Raw genomic sequence first — 23,324 nt, forward strand, 5'->3', positions numbered from 1 at the left:
TGGGGAGGGTGGGGAGATTCCGTAATAGGAGTTTGGTACCACAAACAATACTAAATTATTTGCAAGTTTTGGATGGAAGCCTTTCATAATAGAATGCTTCTCTGGAGATGTTTCTTCTCCCACCACCATGCATTAAAATGTATTTTTCTTGGGGGGGGGGAGATATTGGTTGTGAATCAGTGGGGGCTTTTCAGCTGCTCCTTTCCTGCTGCAGCCTTGCTGTGCCCCTTAAAAAGTTGCCCCATTGGAGAAGGGACCATGTGGACTGGATTTTTGTTATAGGCATATGGGGCTGTTGTCAAAAGGGAAAGCTCTCCTTCAGATCAGCACGCAATCTCTACCATAGAGAAGATTCCAGGTTCTATTTATAGCATTGACAGGTAAGACTAGGAAAGACACCTGCCAGATACTCTGAAAAGTACCTGCAAATCAGTGTTGACAGTGCTACGGTACATGGAACAGTGGTCTGACTTAGTTTAAGGTATGTTCCTATACAAGCACGGCAATTTGCGGGTTAAATCAGCAGACGTTGTAAACCTCCACTGTCATTAATAATGTTTTGTATATATGCCTCACTTCTGAAAAGGCATGTTGCCATCAGGAAAATACAGCTTTGAAAAATCCTGCCTTTCCCCCTCCTGGTGCTATAAGGTTGGCTGAAGAAAGGCCACTTTGGGTGTGTTATCTTCTGACCGAAGTAGACAGAAGCGTCAAGCATCTTTCTCTTTCTATTTATTTTTCTTCTTGTTGCTACATCAAGAGTTTAGACACATTCTGATGGAGCCTTACAAATGGGTGCAAAACTCCATGAATGATTCCTGTTATAAAAGGCTGCAGCGCATTCATTTGTTTGCAAGGATCTGAAAACCTGTTTTGTTGATTTCGCATCAAATAAGTAGCTTTGTTTTAGCTCAAAAAGCCAAATGAGCATCTGAGTACATTTTTATTTTAGAACAGATTTGTTTATTTAAATATATATATATATATATATATATATATATATATATATATGCAACCACCAGCAACCGCTGAATTGTAAATTAAAAGGTGACTTTGTATTTTATTCATCTGGAAAATGTGTGCTTGTCATATCTGCTTGACGTTACAAGAATGAAGTTATGGTTTGGACAGTAACAAACAATGACACTAGTCAACCTCATCAGTAGACATGAAATAAAGGAATGACAATGATTGATGGCAGCTATTCATTTACAGATATTTCTAGAAGATTCTTTATTGGCATAGTCAGGCAAGCATACATTCTCTCTCTCTCTCTCTCTCTCTCTCTCTCTCTCTCCCCCCCCCCCCCCCAATTCTTAACTCTTCTTTAGCTCTGCACAACAGTGGATAAGAGGGCAAAAGGGACTTCAGGCAACTCCCAGCCTCTTGCACACACAGGCAATTGCATGCTTTGAAGAACTACTATGCTCCTTCATAGTCTCATAGGTCTACGCTGAATGGATGCACAGAAAGTAACTACTTAGTAACAAAACACTGCAGTAAAGTGTCTAAAGAGAAGAAGCACACTTCAGAATTGAGAGAGAGAGAGAGAGAGAGAGAGAGGGACAGGCAGAGAAAGAGAGAAAACCCTGAGCAGCATATAATTCGGTTCTAAACACTGCCTCACTGCTAATCTTGGCATTTGGCGTACCAAATCTAATTACACGAGGTTGCTATCTCCCTTGCTGTTTTAGGGTGTGCCATAATTTTGCCCCTGGTTTGAAGCCAAAGTGATTGTTCTTATAGGACTTCTCACTTGAGTAAAGTTTCATACAATACTGATCCCTTCTTTGGCATTATTTCAGTTGCTTTAAAAACAAAACAAAACAAAACTGACCATGCTTTATAGTGTTTGACTCCCTATGGCATAAACAAGCATATTCCTTTAAATTTGTTTCAATGGTTTCTCTCCAGTAATGCATTTGACTGTAAATCACTAAATTGTGTTATTGCAATCAGAAAAGTGTTTAATAGGTAATGTTTTAGTGGTGCTCAGAATAAACTAAGTGGTCCATTCAATAAACAGATTTCCGAAAACAAAGGAGCGTGCCAGTCACTGCATTTTGAATTGTTTTGAATGGAGTAATTAGAGGGGATTTTTTTTTTGGCATTGCATTGCTGTTAAAAGGTCCAGACAGTGATTTACAGTATATCTGAAGTTCATGCAAAAAAAAATGTGAAAACTGAATTTGTATTATAATACTGCATTCCTGTAATGTAGCATCTGCAAGTTGACAATACAAGAAAACATAAGCAGTGTTCTCATGAGAGATAAATAGAGACTAAAGCAACTAAAAGCACACACATTCCTGAAAATAAAACAACTAAGAGGATAGCAATGCATTCTAATGCAAGATACATACTGTCAGACCAGAATTCATTCAGTCTTTCTTTTTTTTAAAAAGAAGCAAAATCCAGATTTTCTACCCCCAACTCTGTTCTATAGCAAATCTGATCCTCTTTAGACCTCCCCCACCAACTTAGAAAGAACTAAAAAGAAAAAAGAAAAGAAAAATTGAGTAAAAGAATTTAAATAAAAGAAAATAAAAGTATTTGCTAGAAGTGGTGAAGAAATTCTGCCTGGTATCCAGGGTATGCTCATGGAAAAAAAGAAAGAAAAGGGGAAAAGGAGTATTGCCATCTGCTCCATTTCATTATTGCATTCAGAATACTCCAGGTACATATTTGCCAGCTCTCGTGACCAGTAAAAGCTCCAATTCTCTCTTAAGTAAAGGTGCACTCACCATTTGTATGAGGAACAGCTTTTTGAACATAAATAAAAAATTAGTACAGCATATTGTTTAAAAGTTAACATGGAGGGGAAGGGGAACTTGTTTTTATTAGGATGGATTCAGCTTGTCTTTCTTTTAAAAAACCTAGGATCAGGGGAAAGGAAACAAAAAAGATGATTTAGCAGCTAAAGATCCCTTACATTTTCTTTCTTTTAAAAAAGACTGTTGTTTTGCTAAAGCAGAGTTATATATGAGATCGCATGCCAAAACATTCATTTTAACGGATTTATTTTTTTATTTTATTTTTTAGTTGCAGTGTGGAAGAGGGGGAAAGGTGAGGATGGGATAAAGGAAGAAACCCTATCGCTTCTAAGCTATTCTCTCCCTCTCTTATGTGGTTATACATATGGAGATGTTGAAAAACGAAAAAGCAAAAGTCTACCAAAATGATCACCACATAAGATACATGTTTTTGGTTTCTAGACCATTGGAAACTGCTACTCAATAAGCAGTCATACTTGCGCCCGCAGGGAACTATTGCTGCTCTTGTTAATTCCCCACCACTTTAACATATAGCACCTTCCCTCATAAGGCTCACTGCCCTACCTTTCTATTCTTGGAAGTGTCCAGGGTTAACACCATTCTGCTGGTGAACTACACCCAGCTAATCATTGGAACGGGGGAAAACAAAACAAAAAAAGAACGGTAGGTTGGCAAAGTGCAGAATGATCTGTTGTCAGGCATCAAAGCAGTCAAAACTAGATGTCAGTTCCATGAAACAAAAGAAAGGTAATAGTTACAGTCTCATTGTGATGTTAATTCATATTTACAACCTTGGGATGAAGAAGAAGAAGAAGAAAAATAAAAAGGAAAAGAAAATGTCAATGGTTGGCTTTTACTAAGAGGATCAGTTGATGCCAATATGAAAGCCAGGGAGAGAAGGCAATTATGCAAACACCACATGCATCCTAATTTCAGTATGGAAAACTTACATTTCAAACCTAAATTCAGGAAAATAATATGGAAAATTTATACTACGAAATCTAAACATGAGAAAGATTTAAGAGGAGGGGTGGGGTGGGGAAGCACATTGCATATGTCAGATAATCGACTCTGATTATCTGATCTGTGCTAGCTACAGGGAAGCACTTACCCTTAAGTCCAGCTAGAAGTTAGCAGGGTAAGAAGGAACAAACCAGAATAACATAAAGGCTAGCAACAAGGCTCAGGAAAGCAGACAGGAGTTCTAACCTAGCAGCTAGAGTACTTGGGTTCAAGCAAAGAATGAAACAAAAAATAATAATAAGAGTAATAAGAAAATCAAAGACAAATAAAGAAACTTTAAAACAACACGAATATACAACAACACTTAACAGCTGTTTTTTTTTTAAATGAAGCTCAAAAACCTAGCCATATAAATATATATACAAAATATATAAAGGGTGAAACAAAGGATCACACGAATTCTCAAAAAAGAACAGCCAAATCTTTTGCACGTGATGCGACCAACATCGTAAAATAGAACAGATACCACAAATCAAACAAAACGAAATAACAGAAAGGAAAGGAAAAGCACAGGTGATATGTGAAACAATTACTGAACAATCTTTCATGTTTAAAAGAAGGTTTAAAAATGAAAGTGTGTGTGTCTGTGTGTGCATTTTGGCTAGCGTGCCAGTAATAAAACAGAACAGATAAAAATTGATATCCCCAGACAAGTGGCCGTTTCATGAAACTTTATATATTGCCAAAGGGTGTTGTGCATCATTTTAGGAGTAATGAACAAAGGCTTTGGGTAGATTTTTGTTTTCCTTTTACTGAAACATATATAGCATGAACCTTCTAGCTTACTAACACTGAAATCCTATGCATACTTTCCTGGGAGTAAGTTCCAATGAAAACAGTGGCTCTTACTTCCGAATAAACATGCATAGGATTGCTGTGCTGATTTTTATAGATTTATTGGTAGAAACAAAAAGCAATAACAAAAGTACCAGTCTCTCACAAAAAAATGGGATTGTTAGACTTTATAAAACTGATGAATAGCAGGATCTATTGTTTTCTGCATTTAAAATGCCCGCAAAAATACACTCCACTTTTAAATTTTATATACTTAAATAAAAGCTATCTGTTTCATTCAAAGTTGGAAGCCAGCTATCATACGGGAAGTCGAGCATTGCATAAAGTTTACATTTGCTAAGACAAATTAGGTGGGAACCATATGAATTCAGTATTATTCCCAAGTTTCCCAACTGTAAAATGTGTTGTTCTCGAGTTTCTGTTTTACAGACAGCTTCATCGTAAGAACGGAGTGTTGTTGTTTTTTCCTGGTCAGTAACACAATGCAGCTCTGCCATCTTTAGGCAATTTATGTCATCTATGAAAGCATTAACAAAAATTTTACACTAATGAAAAGTGCCTCTAATGTGTTCTTTCTTTCAAGCCTTTCATGTAGCCAAGAACTATATGCTACTGTGAACAAGGAAAAGTAAACAAAAAGGATATGCAAGCTAAATGCACAAGAATAAAAGCGTTTCTCTCACAATAGTACTTACCTTTCTGTGGTTGAAGAAAAACAGAGAAATGAAACCCTTTAAAATGCAATACTTGATTTACATGGGAACTGAACGATTTGTTCTGTTTTCCCTGTGTGATACCTGGCAGTCATCATCATGTGTGCATAAAAAGGACTCACTTCTGATGCTTATATCTCTACCTGCGTATATTTTTTTATTGCCCATTGATGCATTTTAACAAGGAGCTCGGTGTTCTGATGCAAGAAAAAAAAAGTGATGCAAATATGCAGGCATTAATAAAGCATGACCTTTCACAGCCTGAGCTCACTGGTGTTATGGTGAGCGGGGGGGGGGGGGGAGCAGCTGCGATGCATGGGTTCGGGCTAAAGGCCTGTGCACATATTATGCATTTGCAAGATGCAAGATGCACTCACTCCAATATTTTTGTTTAGTTCATCCCCTCCCTTGATTTATGTAAACCACTTAGAGGTCTTTGTCAATTAAGTGGTATATAAACCCAAGGGTAACTGCGTTTCAGCTCAGGACCGTATGAACATGGTGATTTATTACTATTATTTACGAGATTATGGATTACCTTTAGCAACCTCTAGTGGTAGTTTTCCAGCTACCTATAGCCGTACATGTTACCTACCAGACATTTTCTCTTGACCAGGACTTAAAAGGTCTGCAGTTTTCTACCCTCATAATACTCTGACGTGGTTGTCTTTGTTGGCATATGTGCCTATTTCAATCACTTTGTGAAGAAACAGAAATATCAGAAGAAATAGAAATGCAGAAGAGGGTTGCCTTCAGCCACTGCATCCATTTGCTAAGACGGAGCATGTGATGTTTTCTTTAGGGACAGGTTTCTGGAAAGCAGACTCATTTTGGTTGCCCTATTTGCTACTCCAGCAGAGGAGAAATGCAGGGAAAAGCCAATTCTACTTCCACGATTTTTTTCCAGATTTTAAAGCACATTTAGCACACACAGCTTCCCCTGTAAAATCCTGAGTACTATAGTTTATCCCTTACAGTTCACAGCACCCTTAAGAAACTGCAGTTCTCAGGATTCTACAGGGGAAGCTGTGTACTTTAAATGTATGATGTGGATGTGAAGCAAAGCCTGTAAAATGAGAAGGAATGTCTCCAGGGAAGAGATATTCCACAAAGGAGCACATGATTGCTCTTATCAGCTGGTCAGTTTTATAAACAGCTATGCTAGGAATAGGGATGTGGATGGCGCTGTGGGTTAAACCACAGAGCCTAGGACTTGCCGATCAGAAGGTTGGTGGTTCGAATCCCCGCGACGGGGTGAGCTCCCGTTGCTTGGTCCCTGCTCCTGCCAACCTAGCAGTTCGAAAGCACGTCAAAGTGCAAGTAGATAAATAGGTACCTCTCCGGTGGGAAGGTAAACGGTGTTTCCGTGCGCTGCTGTGGTTCGCCAGAAGCAGCTTAGTCATGCTGGCCACATGACCCGGAAGCTGTACGCCGGCTCCCTCGGCCAATAAAGCGAGATGAGCGCCGCAACCCCAGAGTTGGGCACGACTGGACCTAATGGTCAGGGGTCCCTTTACCTTTTTATGCTAGGAATATAACTCTGGCAGAATCTGGGTATCCAGATCACTAGACCTTTTAATATAAGGAGCTCAGCAGTTAAGCCACCAAGAGGAAACACATAATGTGTGCACAAGCGCCCTGACATGTTCTGTCTTTTCCTCTCTCTCTTTGCCTCAAAGTCTTGCTCAACATGGTTGAAAGTGGGAGATGGATCAGGGAAGGGGCCACATTCTGCGATATGCTTGGCCCATCCCAAAGCAGGGGAGCAATCTGGTGCAGCCATAGCTAAGTCTGGAATTTCCATTGTCTCATTTTGAATGTGGTACGTTCTCAGATGAGGAGCACCGCAGGATTATGAGGAGTCCAAAAGAGGAGAGGGAGACCATTTGGAAATCATTATGGAGGCTCCCGGTGCTGATCAGGGAAGAGTTTGGATTTGATATCCCGCTTTATCACTCCCCTTCAGGAGTCTCAAAGCGGCTAACATTCTCCTTTCCCTTCCTCCCCCACAACAAACACTCTGTGAGGTGAGTGGGGCTGAGAGACTTCAAAGAAGTGTGACTGGCCCAAGGTCACCCAGCAGCTGCATGTGGAGGAGCGGAGACGCGAACCCAGTTCACCAGTACGAGTCCACCGCTCTTAACCACTACACCATACTGGCTCAAGCCCATGGGAGATCCCATGGGCTTGAGATTTGTATGTCCCACACTTCTTGACTTCGCCAGCTAGGGATTGCAGGGAAAGGAAACCATTCTTTAAGAACTAAAGAGCGAAACAGGAAATTCAGAATCCTGAAAGGTGCCAGGTAGGTAAAGACAGAGCACATGGAATGCTTGGAATGGGAACAACACAGCTTTGGGGAAGAGTATTAGATTATGTAAAGGAGAAGTATTCTTATGACTCACTCTTGGATTAGCTAGCCATTCACAGAGCTAGGGAAGGCCATCAGACTGCTCTGTGGGGTCCTTGTGCAAGCAATTCAGAAAAGTATGCTGTTTACTTACCTGACCTGCGTCACAAACGTGTCATGTCATTAGAATCATGAAAACGGGATGCTCCTAATGTGTGCAGTGTGTGTGTGCGCGCGCACACACACACCTAAAGGTGATGGGAGTGAGGATGCACATGCCATTATAAGGCCCAATGCTGTAGCATTTCAATCCACCAATCAGTCAAACTGCCACTTAAGTCCATGAAAGTTTTCCTTTTGTAACGGGCAACAGAAGGGAAACCATGAAAGGAACAACCTTCAACCGGTCTGCATCATGCCATGTTTTCATTCGTACTGAAATGAAAACCAAGCCTTTTGCTGGGCAATAATAAAGTCAGAGTAAGAGTCCAAGCTATGCAAGCATGTGATAAAACCATATCGGCATATCTAAATAGTTCTCAAAACTTTTAAAACCCTCACAGATATACTCTGAAGGGGGAAAAGGAACTAAAACGTGATCAGGAGTGAGGTGTCTAAGAGTCCGTATATGTAAAGGCAAGTGCTTTTGATGTATTTCAAATTTACCAGAGCCTTCAACACATGAGAGGGCAAGGAAGGCTGATGTACAAACCCATGCTGAATCTTTGATTTTGGGCTGCTTAGAAACTTGATTTTCAGGAGTCTTCGTGAGAAGGCTGAAGAGTGTGTCAGCTCACCATGGGTTTACTGTTCACGCAATTGGTTGATTCCACCATGTGGAAGTGACCACAACCCTCTGGAAATGTTATAATCAAGTTGTGGAGAATGGGAGAATCATGAGCTCCACCTCCTTGGCATACCATACATCTGCGAAGGAGGTTAAGCGCACAATAGGCCCCAATCCACATAGACACAAATTACTCAATCTGTACATTGCAACGTACAGATTATACAGGTTCCACCCTATGCCCATTAGGGTCTATTTATTTAAGTTCCTATGCAGGCAGTATAATCTACACATGGTGTGATTATAATCCTTCTTCCACACGTTGACTGCAATAGCTGCATAGGGCTCACGTGAGTCAGCTCCCCAAACCAACTTTTTAAGCTGAAACTGGTGAATATCCTACACCAAAGATTGTGCTGGAAATTTATTAGCTCCTTCTCCATGGGACAGCTTAACAATCTTAGCAGCACAATTAGTACCATTATGCTAAATCTCTTCCCAAAATCATGTCTCTGAGCTAGTTAAAAGTGTTACTTGATTTTAAATTCTCCCTTTCTGTTTGACGCTCTGGATTTTTTTGAGAGGAAGGGTGGATACATAATTAATAATATAAATAAATAAATATCTCTCAAATTTCATGATTAAGTTGGCAATCTTATAAGGCAAAAGGTAAAGGTACCCCTGCCCGTACGGGCCAGTTGTGTCCGACTCTAGGGCTGTGTGCCCATCTCACTTAAGAGGCCGGGGGCCAGCGCTGTCCGGAGACACTTCCGGGTCACGTGGCCAGTGTGACAAAGCCGCATCTGGCGAGCCAGCGCAGCACACGGAAACGCCGTTTACCTTCCCGCCAGTAAGCGGTCCCTATTTATCTACTTGCACCCGGGGGTGCTTTCGAACTGCTAGGTTGGCAGGCGCTGGGACCGAACAAAGGGAGCGCACCCCGCCGCGGGGATTCGAACCGCCGACCTTTCGATCGGCAAGCCCTAGGCGCTGAGGCTTTTACCCACAGCGCCACCTGCGTCCCCATATACACACATACCAGGTAGCAAACCCCATTTAATCCAATGGGTCGTATTTCTGAGTAGACACGCATAAGATTGCACTGCTAATGAATCTGCTAATGAATCTTTTTCTTTTAAAAGGTGACATTTGTGAATGGAAATAAGTTACATGGTTGTGGAGTTTAAAACTCTTAAAATAAACAGTTCAAAAACAGTAAATTGATTATTACAATGAAAAATTTACAATCTAGTGGCTGAAAACCACGAGTGCACCACAGATTTATTTGGTCTTGGGTTAAGAGGGTCTTGTTTCCTGTAACTAACAAATACAATCCTGACTATCTGTGCAGTTTCCTAGACTGGGTTCCTGGTTGTTTAAATTTGGATAACAGATAAAGCAAAAAAAAAAAAAAAATGTGCTTGTGATCTACAGCTGATTTGGAGGATACAGAAGGTGTTAGGTGACTGGATTTACACATTTACAATACATCTACTTTTTCTAAAACAACACCGGCAGAAGACAGCCTATGCTGTCCTATATCAAAACACCAATCTTGAAAAGATGGCTGATTCATGGCACTGTATCAACCTGGTAGCCTCCTATGTTTCTGGACAACAGCTCTCATCATTCCTGATCATTGACCATGCTGCCTGGGTCCGATGGAAGCTGTAGTCCAAGCATCTAGGTGGTACCAAGCTGAGGAAGGCTGGCATAAACAGCTGGTTTTGTTATGGGACAGAATATGGCTGTCCTTATGGTTTGTCCCATAAAAAATGGAAAGCACAGAGAAGAACTGAAAATGGAGAGTCCTGGGTGGATGTTTATGCAATTGTTGTAAGGAACAAGTGTGGAATACCCTATAGCCTTCTGAGACATCTTCTCTGAGAACCTCGCCATCAAGTATTGCATTTTAGACTTTACTCTGGATGTTTCCCAATAGGATTCTATTCTCAGTCCGCTGCGCACAGCATCCAGAACCCTCAGATGTGAAGATAAACCAATGAAAAATGTATTTTGAAAAAGTTGGAGCCCACCCCTGCTCCCCCATTCGTGAACAAGCAACCTTTTGAGCAAAAAAAACCCCCAACTTCTTCTCTCTGTCTGTGCTTTAATTAGAGCTTGTTTTACTTACAAAATTGAGAGATTGGGGCGTCTAGCTGGGGCACGTTTCCTCCTTTAGCATTAAGCTTTTGAACTTGAGTGGGGGGCACAGGCTTGTGGGACTGGCCAGTGGCTCGGTACATGGCTTGGACCCACAGGATTCGGTCCTGCTCGTCGTCGCTTGCAAAAATCACCGTGTCGCCTTCTTTCACCGCATTAAAAAATGCTCTGCCGCCCTCCAAACCTGAAGAAGACCAGAAACCAGCAATTAGAATGGCAGCAATTGGAGATGTGATTTGGGATTCAGTGGCTGGGATCCTAAATGCAAGGTTTGCCCCTAATGAGGCTTTCTCCCTTTCTGCCCGTAGTCTCCCAAGCCTCCGCGAAAGCTGCTCCTGAAGGCCAGGAGATTCTCCAGAAAGAAATGTGATGTGGTGCAGAATGCTGCAAGATGCAGGGGGAATCTGAAGCCCCTGCTTCCTAGGCAAAAGACCTTTAGCGTCCAATCCAGCAAGCAGAAGGGGGCAAACAACTAGGGTCAAATGAAGCTTAGCAATGTAGGAAGCGGACTTATTCCAAGTCCGACCTTTGGACTATCTAGTTCCATAGTGTTTGCATTGGCTGGAAGCACTCCTTCAGGGTTTCAGACAGGGGTCTTTCCCAGCCCTACAAATAAATGGACACACATAATGTACAACCAACCCTCAGAAAGCGACTGTGCCAGATTCTATGTGATGTTTTTTCTGCTCTTGACACTTAAGAAGTTGCAGTCTCCAGGCAAGTATTTAAACAGGCAGGTACTCAACCTCCTTGAAGAGCAACAAGTTACGGTACTGCAACACCCTTCCTCATACTTTCCTCCCTAGTGTTAACGGACGGGCCCATCAGCCCTAATCTATGGCATTGGCTACCAAGACTTCTGCCCCTGCAGCCACCCTTCCATCATAATCAAATATCCCATAATCAAAGACTTGGGAGAGATGTGGAAGAAACCCTTGCCTCACACGCACTAATCAATCAGTTGCCCGTGAGTACGATTTGGGGATCATATCATTATGGGTGCAGAGACTTAGGGCAGTTTTCAATGACAGGAAAGTGTAATCTATATGATTTTCTCACCAGTTTAAGGACCCCTTTTGTAGCTTGCAACAACAAACAGAAAACAAGCAGCTTGCAGAAATAAATGGAACAAATCCTGATTAGGCCCATAACTGTTCAGGGAAAAAAAGGGGAAACAGAAAATAAAGAACACCAGTCGACTTATGTACCTGGCTGTGGGTCTGTGTAGTCCACCGTGTATCCATCAAGCTGCAACAGCTCTTGAGGCTCAGCTTTTTTCTCTCGGTAACTGCACATAGCAAATGTATATTGGCTAACCTGCAGGAAAATCAGAACACTTAAATAGCACCTGGTGATGACGGTTGAATTCTTCAAAGTGGCAGCATCTGCAAATATTTAAGCAGCCACTTAAATATCTATCATCTATCTATCTATCTATCTATCTATCTATCTATCTATCTATCATCTATCTATCTATCTATCTATCTATCATCTATCTATCTATCTATCTATCTATCATCTATCTATCTATCTATCTATCTATCTATCTATCTATCTATCTATCTATCTCTATCTATCATCTATCTATCTATCTATCTATCTATCTATCATCTATCTATCTATCATCTATTTATCTATCTATATCTATCTATCTATCTATCTATCATCTATCTATCTATCATCTATCTATCTATCTATCTATCTATCTATCTATCTATCATCTATCTATCTATCTCTATATCTATCTATCTATCTATCTATCTATCTATCATCTATCTATCTATCTATCATCTATCTATCATCTATCTATCTATCATCTATCTAATCTCTATCCATCTCAGTTGAAACTCTAGTATATGAAACCTCTCCCCAATTATACCATATTTTGGGATCATTACCACCAGTCTTGAAGTGCACAGGTTTCTACTTAGCGGAAGAGAGAATGCTGGGATACTACATTCATTATCCTAGGGGCACAGAGTAAGACCTTGGCCTTCCAATAATCAAATATATGCAAAGGAACATTCTTGTCCATAGAGCAGTCGTTAGGCAGAACAGGGAACAATAAAAGGGAGCAAATGGAACTGGACTGTAGAGTTGTAAACATAGTGTCTGATGGCTCAGACGTGCCCATAAAGGCCCTCTCTGGCACATACAGGGCCCTGTCCTCGTGCATCTTCACAGCTGAAATTAGGCTTCAAAAAAGCCTCTTATTAGCTACCACAGGTGGCTTCTTTCAAGTCTAATTTCTGCTGTAAAGGGGAAAAGCTTGGTTCAGGCAAAACAATGTCAGTCTCATAAACCCATGGCTTATTTGATCAAGGACAGCATTGGGTCCAATCCCTACTTCCTTCTTCTTCTTGGCATGCCGTAATGGTAAACCTAATTTTCCTGTTACAACAGAACTGGGAAACCGTAGTTTACATAACACTTACAAACCAAGAACATCACATCTGCACTTGCAGATGAATAACCCGTGACTTTAGGAAACCAGAGGTAACCTCCTCTACACAGGCACTAGATATGGACTGCAGATCTCTACTCCCAGTCCCTGAGCAGTTCAGAATCCACGAACAAGCACAGAATAGGTTTTAATTATCCCTAGAAGGAGATTAGTCTCCTGTGCTGATTAGTCTCAGATTTATCAGTTGATGGGCAAACACTCTATAGCCCTTGCCTAACTTCATTGAGTTGTTTTATCGTGTTTTTAATATTCTGTTGGGAGCTGCCCAGAGTGGCTGGGGAAACCCAACCAGGTGGGCGGGGTATTAATCATCATCATCATCATCATTTCCATGGGGCATCCAGGGCAAGAGACTTCCAGGTAGAACCTGTTGATGGTAGCAGTAATAAGGAGTCAAATGGCAAATGAATAAATAAATTGTTCTGACTACGTCCAAAACGATCCTTTAACATTCCTTAATAAACGAGTTCACAGTGGGCTTTTCACTCCCTGAATTGATCCCAGGGCTTTTGTTATTTTTATTTTTTTTGAAGCTGTTGTCCAAAAGGCGGAATCTACATGCTTTGAAACCGCTTATCATTCATCTGGAGAGCGCCAGAGTGACACACTGTCAGAAACAATGTGCACTAAATTGCTGGTTGCCAGTCATATTAAAGCAATATGAAAAGCCCACAGATATGTACAGTTGTTGTCATTGGTCCTGCAAATGGCAGCTCTCAGTCCTCTGATTTACCATCTATCTGCGTGACATGACACATTCAATGTCAAGTTCTTGACGGCACTCTTCTTGCTGGCTGCAGGGGGCTCTGGCATCGCCTTGAGGTGCCCATCAGGCTGCATCAAGAGCCAGCTTGTACTTAACATTTGAAAAATCAGGATCGTCTAGGAGAAGGCAGTTAGAAAGCAAAGGATTCTCCTCAGCTCTAGGCTAGGAACTTACAGGGAAATTTACTGTCAAATGATTTCAAAATGACTTTGTTAAGGTTGTGTCACATTCTGGATTCCTGACGCAATTATATTGGTTTGGACATTTCCTTGACCTCCGAAGGAAACTTTGACTCAGACAATTCCTTAAAACTCTCGTATCAATGCATTGTGTTTGTCATTTTGGAAGAACTGGGGGGTGGGGTTGGAAGAAATCCCCCCTCACTCGCTGGATATCAGAGTGTCTGCTGTCCATCGCAGAAAAGCTACAAGACTTCCTTCCAGACTACACCATACTATTAGCGAGAATGTATATAACAAGATGTATATCCACACACACACACACACATACATACAGACACATGCACAAACCTTGCTAGGATATGCAATAAGATGTGATTTATTAAAAACAGAAGATTTTTCAAGCAAGCTGAGATAATTTAGTGCCATGCTGCCCTCTTCTGGTCTCAAATAATCATTAATCATGTGCTTATAACTGCCACCACCTCACTCTCAAATCTGTTGCTAGCTTCTCTTGCTACTTTCTCCACACTCTGATTATCCATACTTTAAAAACCCACAAGATATTGTTGTGGTTCCAAAAACCCACACGAGGAAAGGGAGCCAATTTTCAAGGTGTTACTGTGAAGGACTTATCACCAGTCACAACCCATCTGGGTATCTCTAGTCATTCCTTGCATCACCCAGGCCTTCATAGCGCTGGGTTTCTTTTGTTGTTGCCTCCTGCATTATTGTTTGCCTATTGAAAGGCTTTAAAGATGTGTTCCCAAATGGTTAGCATCTACAGGGGCGTGTGTGAATGAAACCTGCCCACTCAAACCATGCAGTGCTACCATGGTCTCATTCTGATGCCTGTGGGTGCAACTGCGCTCTTAAGGCCTTCCCTTGGTACTTGCAAAACCTCTGAGGTGTGTCACCCATTGGCCCCATCCATTTGTCATGAGGTGGTGGGGGGGGGGGGTTAGCACCCCCTGCCCTGGAAAGGTACATAGCACATATAACACCAGTCCTGAAAGACCTACATTGGCTCCCAGTTCATTTCCAAGCACAATTCAAAGTGTTGGTGCTGACCTTTAAAGCCCTAAACGGCCTCGGCCCAGTATACCTGAAGGAGCGTCTCCACCCCCATCACTCAGCCCAGACACTGAGGTCCAGAGCTGAGGGCCTTCTGGCGGTTCCCTCACTGCAAGAAGTGAGGTTACAGGGAACCAGGCAGAGGGCCTTCTCGGTGGTGGCACCTGCTCTGTGAAATGCCCTCCCCTCAGATGTGAAGGAAATAAACAACTATATGACTTTTAGAAGACATCTGAAGGCAACCCTGTTTAGGGAAGTGTTTAATGTTTGATGTTTTATCCTGCTTTTAATATTCTGTTGGGAGCTGCTCAGGGTGGCTGGGGAAACCCAGCCAGATGAGCGGGGTATGTATGTATGTATGTATGTATAAATAAATAAATAAATAAATAAATAAATATTAAGCTGAAGGAGGAAGTTGGAAGAGCAATGTTCTTCTCCACTTCCTGTTTCAGCTCTATGGGCTTTTCAGGCTCAGATCAGCACCTGAGCAGATGAACAGCAACCATAGCAAATGAGAGTGCAGGATAATGTATATAAATCAAAATTAGAAATAAAAATTTAAAAAGGGAGGGTTCTGAGGGACTGGGGGAAAGGGAATGGACCAACCAGACAGGAGATGGGGTGGAGGAGTGAGAGAGGAGAAAGAGAAAGCACATGTACACATGTTGTTCTGAAATAAGAAATGCAGCGAGTCCAGAAATATTTCTAACTAATCAAAAAGCTGCTTTCCTTTTGTGTGCCCTTTGTTTGCTTCTCGGAACACTTACTGCATTGTTACCAAGTGCAGAGAATAGAATGAGAGAGAAGGTGTGTGTGGACTTACACACGGGTGAGATCCAATAAAATGGACCCTCCTCAGCACATCTCTCTCTGTTGACATTAAGAAAAAAGTATATTGCAAACCGCCCTGAGATCGTTTGATGAAGAAGGGCAGTATGTATATAAATCCAGTGCTTTTTTCCTGGGGGGATGCAGGAGTACACATACCCCTAAACATTTTGTGAATCTAAGTTTGGCCTCATTGAAGGGCAGTATTTCAATATGAGTAGGAAAATGAGAGTACCCCTAAACACCTTTTTATAGAAAAAAAGCACTTTATAAATCTTAGCAGCAACAACACTCTTGCTCACCCCTCTGTGAGACAGAAAGAGAAGTCATTGTCCCTAGATATGCAGCATGTTGCTGCCACCTCCTGGACAATCCATGACAAATGATGACAATGTTCAGTCTCCAGCTTCCAGTTGCTCAATCAAAATAATCAGATCTGAATTACTCCATGAGTGTGAAATGAGGGATGCCAGCAGATATTAGATGTCCGTGGGAGACTGGCTCCTTTGTCAACCAGAATTAACATCTCATCAGGGTTTATCTTTCTGCAGTGGTTTTCTCTAAAAGAATATATTTTGTAATTCTGCAAATGCGTTCTTAATTTGGCATCTATTTTAATGCACATGATTCCTTTTTTGCAATGCCAGTAAACACTGGGTACCTGATTCATGATTTTCTAGCATATGTAACTGAACCTGAACAACCCCAGTTCAGTATCTAGAGAGATAAGCTTGTTCGCCTTTTGCCATAAAAACAATAGTGTGGTACCTTAAAGACAAACACATTTATTATAGCATAACCTTTCCTCAATTAATCAGCTGAAAAATGGAATTTAGAAGGAAAATTCCAGCATAAAACTGCTGAATTACAACTAACAAGAAGTTTAATTTCACTTAATTTGAGTCTGAACAGAGTTGATTTGCTGTCCTGTCCCACCACAGGTGGTAGTATATTTTTATTCAACAGGATTTGAAACCTCAAAAAGGTTATCCCCAGCTACAAAAGTCACTGGGCTTATTTTGAATACATTTCAGCTCTGATTTACTTGTCACAGGCTCTACTTCTATTTATTTATTGATAAGATTAATTCTAAACTGCCAACTCATTCAAAAAATATCGTGGCAGTATACAATAAAAATGCTTTTTCACTGAACTCCAAGTTCTACAAGCCACTTGTTTAAACAGAGGCTGGACGGCCATCTGTCAGGTATGAGCTAGTTGAGATTCCTGCATTGCAGGGGCTTGGACGAGATGACCATTGGGGTCCATTCTGCTAAATGCAAATTACATGATGCAGTGGACTCTAGCCCACGAAATCGCATGCCATAATAAATGTGATTTCGTTTAAGGTCCCATAAGCCCTATTCAGGTGTTTGGTGCATGTAGGTACCAAATGTGTGAGGAGTCCAGAGAGGGTTAGCCTCACACCTTGCATGAGCAGATCCCAATCCTAGATGACGATGCGCACACCAGCAACACCTTTGGCTGACACAATAGCTCCAGTCTGAAGGCAGTCTATGCAAGCGCAAATATATGTGTCAGGCTCTATCTACACGGAGAGGCCCCCTGGTTCTCAATTAAAGTTAGCAAACTTAAAAATGGAAAGCGTAATGCTGGTGCTCAACAAAAGAGGTTTAAAGACTGTCTCAAGGCAAATTTTAAAAAATGTAGTATAAACACCAACAATTGGGAAACACTTGCCTGCGAGCGCTCCAGTTGGAGAACAGCCTTTACCAAAGGTGTCATGGGCTTTGAAGACACTCAAACTCAGGACGCAAGGGAGAAACGTGCTAAGAGGTGGCACGCTTGGCAAATCCACACTGTGATCAACTCCCACCGGGAAACCAATGTCCCCACTGTGGAAGGACATGTGGATCCAGAATTGGCCTCCACAATCACTTACGGACTCATTGTTAAAACCGTGTTTATGGAAGACAATCTTACTCGGCTACGAGTGATCGCCAAAGAAGAAGAATGCTATCGGAATGGCTTGCAGAAGAGAGAGTGCAGCATGGTTCTTGCGGCTGGTTGTGCACCAGATTCCTGCAGCCCCGATACGACCAGTCGCATGACCAGTTGCACAACAAGCTTCCGCTAGCAGAACTGATGCACTGGATTTCACACTGCGCAACCATTATTCTTGCTCTTATGCTAGCACAACCACCCTTGCGCTGACTGTCAGAGAACTTTGAATGTACTTCAACTTTTTCTGGGTCCAGTCTAAAGTGCTGGTTTTAAAGACCACCTTATCCCATATGTACCTACCCGAAACCTTAAGACCATTTTGGGGGACATATAAAAACCTCATTGAACTGGGCTTATTCAAGAAACAAATCCCAGAAATTAAAAAAGCTGCCAACCAAGAACAATCTTTGCTGCTCTTTCTGTTATATAGTGACAGGAAGCTGGCTTCAAAACATTGGAGCTACCATTAAAAAAAAAAAAAATCTTGTTTGGTAGTGACCACCAGCTGTATAGCTGATAAGACTGTCAAAAGACTTTAAGTGCCAGATTCTAAAGACCAGGAACGTACATGTGTGAGATGAGATGATTAGAATAATATGAAAACACACCGAAGATTTCTGTGACATCATTACGATGCTACAGTTGAGGGATGTCTGGTCTGATGCTTTTAAGAGCCTCATATACAGCTGCAGCCAGTAGGGTAGTTCACAAGCAAGAATCACTGTTTTGGTGTTGTGAGGGCAGGGCAGTGGCTCAGTTAGCACCATGATGTCAGTGGGCTACGGCCATTTGGAAAGCTGCTAGTCAGCAAACAACCAACCGGGTGCTTGCACGATGCTGACTGAACTGTGCTCTGCCTCACTGTCATCTCCCGACAGATGTTAGTAAGGACCTACATTTGCCTCCAACCTCAGTTGTCCAGCAGAGGCAGCCAGTAATTCCCACCACCATATCTCAACCAAATTTCATGGTTCTTCTTGGCATACCTAATGATGGATTTCCTAACAAGTTCTGTCGGAGAACGAAGACTAATTTGGTAGTTTTCAAGAATAATAGAGCAATTGCTTTTGTGATGCTATCTTAGAAGAGCAGCTAGAGCAATCATTTCTATTTCTTTTTTAAAAGAGCTATGCGGTTATATCTTATGGGCTCCCATATGTGAAAATAAATAAGTAAGGCTGGAGGTTGCATCCACCTCAAGCTTTTCAAAGAACATCTATCTGAAGGAGAAAATGAAGAGATACTTATAAGACATTAAGTGATTGGCCTTTCCCCCACTTCCTACAGTAAAAGTGTTTCGTATAAAAACTTCTTGGCATTCTCCAGCCAGTTATGAGCATTAGGCTGACTTTGCCGTGCATTTCCCCTGATTTATGATGCCGTGGACACATTTTCATTCCTAACCTTGGGGTCATATTCTGCCATCACTTTCACACTGCATAGCTCAGAATTTACAATGAGGTGAATAATGAGCCTGTGCTGTGAAATTTGCATGCAATTAGCATTCTGTTCATTGCAGAGGGTAAATTTGCAACCAGAGTGGTAGGTGATGTACAGAAAGGCACTCAGCAAAACCGAAAGAGAACACACACTCTCTCCTGGACTTACTCCAAAACTATTATGAATATGTGATCCAAGAGGATGTGATAATGTTCCCTTAGGTTTCATGATACAGAGGCAAGGGAAAGCTGTTGCGGACGGACAGGCACTCTGGACTTTAAGAAGGCCAATTTCAAAAAGGTTAAGAGGATATTGGGTGAGATCCCATGGTCAGAAATACTCTTAAGACAAGGGAGACAAGATGGATGGGAGTTTAAGAAAGGTGAAAGACCATTCCAACAAGAAAGAAGACTGAGAGGCAGCTAAAGAAACTGGTGCGGCTGCCTAAGGAGCTGACAGATGAGCTGAGATTTAAGAAGAGCATGTGCTAAGAAGTGGAAGAAACGGAACCTGGAACAAAAGAGCTTTTAAGCCTTGTTTGCTAGGCAAGGACTTCTCAGCACACTGGCTGAGGGATGCTTGTGTGAGATCTCACCCCTCAAGATCTTGTGAGAGCATCCCAGAGCTGGTGTGCTGAGCGGGCCTTGCCCCTCAAGCAAGGCAGAGAGTTTAAAAGATCTCCAGCGTGGCTGGATTTATCATGCACAGTTTCAACCAGCTTGTCTTCAAGTGCGTATAGCTGAAATTGTGCACGTTAAATGTGTGTAAAATGCGATTGTACTGTAGTGGCTTATCTAGTGGATGAGGTGAAACCTGAGCTTCAGATTTTTTGGCTTACATATCTCAATCTTACACCAGCATTACCCAACCAGGTGCTCTCCAGATGTTTTGGGCTACGAATCTAATCATTCCTTGATCATGCCGGCTAGAGATGAAGGGAGCTGTAGTTCAAAATATTTGGAGGGCATCAGGTTGGGGAAAGCTGCACTATACTATACCAGTTCTCAGAATTCATGCTTTCAAAAAATAGAATTTTTAAAAGAGATATTAAAAAGAGCAGAGCCGGCAAAACCATCTCATGTTAAAATAAGGAGAACCTTTATTAGTCGAAATATTACCTGGACCAGCACAAAGAACCTTTTCTTCCATCTCTTCCAGACATTTTTGCCAATGGCCCACAAATATCTACAAAAGAAGCAGAGGCAATTTCAGTAGGCAAATATCTACGGGAAAGACTAAGATTATGGTGAGTTTAACATAATACTTATGGTGAGTTTAACATAATATTTATTTCATTCACAAAGTCAAAGGCTATATAGTCAGATATATAGGCAAGGTTTAAGGTAAAGGTAAAGGTACCCCTGCCCGTACGGGCCAGTCTTGACAGATTCTAGGGTTGTGTGCCCATCTCACTCAAAGAGGCCGGGGGCCAGCGCTGTCCGAAGACACTTCCGGGTCACGTGGCCAGCATGATATCGCTGCCCTGGCGAGCCAGCGCGGCACACGGAAACACTGTTTACCTTCCCGCTAGTAAGCAGTCCCTATTTATCTACTTGCACCCGGGAGTGCTTTCGAACTGCTAGGTTGGCAGGCGCTGGGACCGAACAACGGGAGCGCACCCCGCCACGGGGATTCGAACCACCGACCTTTCGATCAGCAAGCCCTAGGCGCTGAGGCTTTTACCAACAGCGCCACCCGCGTCCCTTAAAGGCAAGGTTTACCACATCTCTAATCTCACAAATGGTTTTGAGTCTCACAGTTCAATTAATACAGGCAGGTCTCACAATCCGAACACAATGTTTTCTCAGAAAACCGTTTGTTTGGTGAGCTTTTGCATAATAAGTCAATTATTTCCATTTGATTCCTATGGGGAAATGCCTTCCTGGCAATGAAATTTTGACCCCAACGTGACAGAAAAACCCAGGAAAGCTCTCTGAAGCCTTGCAAAAGGCAAACAAGGAAGGAAAAATGCTCTCTTATTTGCTTGATCTCTTCCTTCTACCACAGTTTCTGGCGAAACAAAACACAAAAAGTAAAGCTTGTTTATGGCTATTTATTTGCTTACAGTGCTACATGCAGATCCAGCTGTTTGGATATCTGAATCTGTGGTGTGTATGGCGAGGTTTGGATACTAATTCATCATGTTTGGATAAGTGAAATGCTCAAAGAATGAGCATTTGTATAGTCGGACCTGTGTGTACAGTAAGCCCACAACTTGTGCACATTTATCTTGTGTACATTCAGCTTTACCGGCAATATAAATATTTTTTAAAAAATAAAAATGGGCATCCAGGAACACATTGCACCCAATGTATTTTGACTATATGCAGTTTGGGCTTTAGGCGATATCCCCATAACTCAACCCACATGGAAACTGAGGACTTACTGAAGAATTTATAAATATGCTTCAAGTGTTGAAAGTGTGGATATGGGCAAAGCAAGAAAAAAATATTTTTGTGTTGCGATTGCTGCAGCATTTTGCTATCTTGCGTCACGATCATTTATTTATTACAAAGTGTTGAAAATATGGATACATTTGATATGGTTTATATCATTGTATCAAATGCTGAGGAGAATTTTACTGCAAATCAGCTATGAGGGTGTGTTAAAAGGAGGGCATACGATACTTCAGAAATATATTAACATCATATACGATAGGGTGTAAAAAAATTATGTTTTCTGTAAATATTTATTGTTGTTTATGCTTTATACGGGCCATGTTTACCACACAAATAACACATCATGACATTATTTAACCATTATGACATTATATAGCCAATCAGAATTGGGTATGCGGTCATCTCCTAAAGCCAATTCAGAATGAAAGCAGTAACCATCACTCAGAATAGTTGTTTTGGAGGGAGCTATGATTTTAATACATGTGCCCTGCTTCTGAAAAGTACCGCACCGCCCCATAGGACGCACCTAGTTTGTTTTTTTTGGGGGGGGAAATAAAGATTTTTTTTTTATTTCCCCCCCAGGCACGGGGCTGGCGCGGGGGAAGCCCGAGCTTCCCCCGACCCCAGCCCCCAGAACAGCCTGCTATCCGCAATAGTAACAGTAATAGTAGTAGTAGTAGTAGTAGTAGTAATAATAATAATAATAATACTCCACCCATCTGACTGGGTTGCCCCAGCCAATCTGGGTGGCTTCCAACATATTAACAAAAAAACATAATGAAACATTAAACCTCAAAAAACTTCACTATACAGGGATCTCTTCAGATGGTTTGGGGTCGGTTAACTCCATTGCCTCCAACATTTCTCCACTGAAAATAAGGGCATCCGACCATACCCTCCAGCATTTCTCCAAATAAAATAGTGAGGTCCTAACAAAAAGCGGGACATTCCAGGATCAAGCAGAAGCAGGGATGGCTTCTGTAAATCTGGGACTGTCCCTGGAAAATAGGGACACTTGGAGGGTCTGGCAAGGCACCATCCAACAATCTTAGGGACTCCACTCTGGATTTGTGTAGAGTTTACTCCTTAGCCTCCCCCCCCCCTCCCGTCCTGAAGATATCTGGCAAGGCAGCAGAAGTTTTTCTTTTCCCAGATAGGTTTCCTACTGCATGCAACACCAGATCCTTATGAACGTTTAAGTCCATGTGTGAGTTTCCAAAAGGACTGGAGGTGGGACAAGTACTGTACTTTTCCATGTATAAAACGAGGTTTTTTTTACTGTTAAATAATGTTCAAAATTCATCTTATACATGGATAGTGCAGAGGGGGGAATGTGAGATCGGTTGCAGCTGCGAGCAGGAGGTTGTCAGTGGCGACTGGGTGGGTGACTGGTGGCTGCGGCAAGGGCTGCTTTGGATTGGCTGCTGCTGTGTCCATAAGGTTTGTGATTGGTGACTGTGGCAAGGGCTGGTGCAGACTGGCTTCTGCTGTGGCAATCGTGCGTGCAATTGCTGGCTGCTGTTGGCGGTGGGCAGACGCTGTGCGGCTTTTGTGATGCGTGCGATTGGCAGCGTTTGTCAGTCTGGCGAGTGATTTTTGGCACC

The 23,324-nt window shown here is 41.9% G+C and overlaps 1 protein-coding gene across 13 annotated transcripts in view; it reads right to left on the bottom strand.

Annotated features, from left to right (window-relative positions):
* CADPS (calcium dependent secretion activator) overlaps nt 1–23,324 on the bottom strand; it is a 342,990-nt gene that overhangs the window by 147,613 nt on the left and 172,053 nt on the right. For all 13 annotated transcript variants that reach the window (XM_083424654.1, XM_083424653.1, XM_083424660.1 and 10 more), the window contains exons 9-11: nt 20,440–20,506; nt 11,814–11,922; nt 10,577–10,789 (exon numbers count right to left, since the gene is read on the bottom strand). In XM_083424654.1, the coding sequence (XP_083280780.1) occupies nt 10,577–10,789; nt 11,814–11,922; nt 20,440–20,506 (389 nt within the window). The remainder of the gene's footprint in view (nt 1–10,576; nt 10,790–11,813; nt 11,923–20,439; nt 20,507–23,324) is intronic.

This window comes from Podarcis tiliguerta (assembly GCF_965153285.1).
Source record: "Podarcis tiliguerta genome assembly, chromosome: 2".
NCBI lineage: Eukaryota > Metazoa > Chordata > Lepidosauria > Squamata > Lacertidae > Podarcis > Podarcis tiliguerta.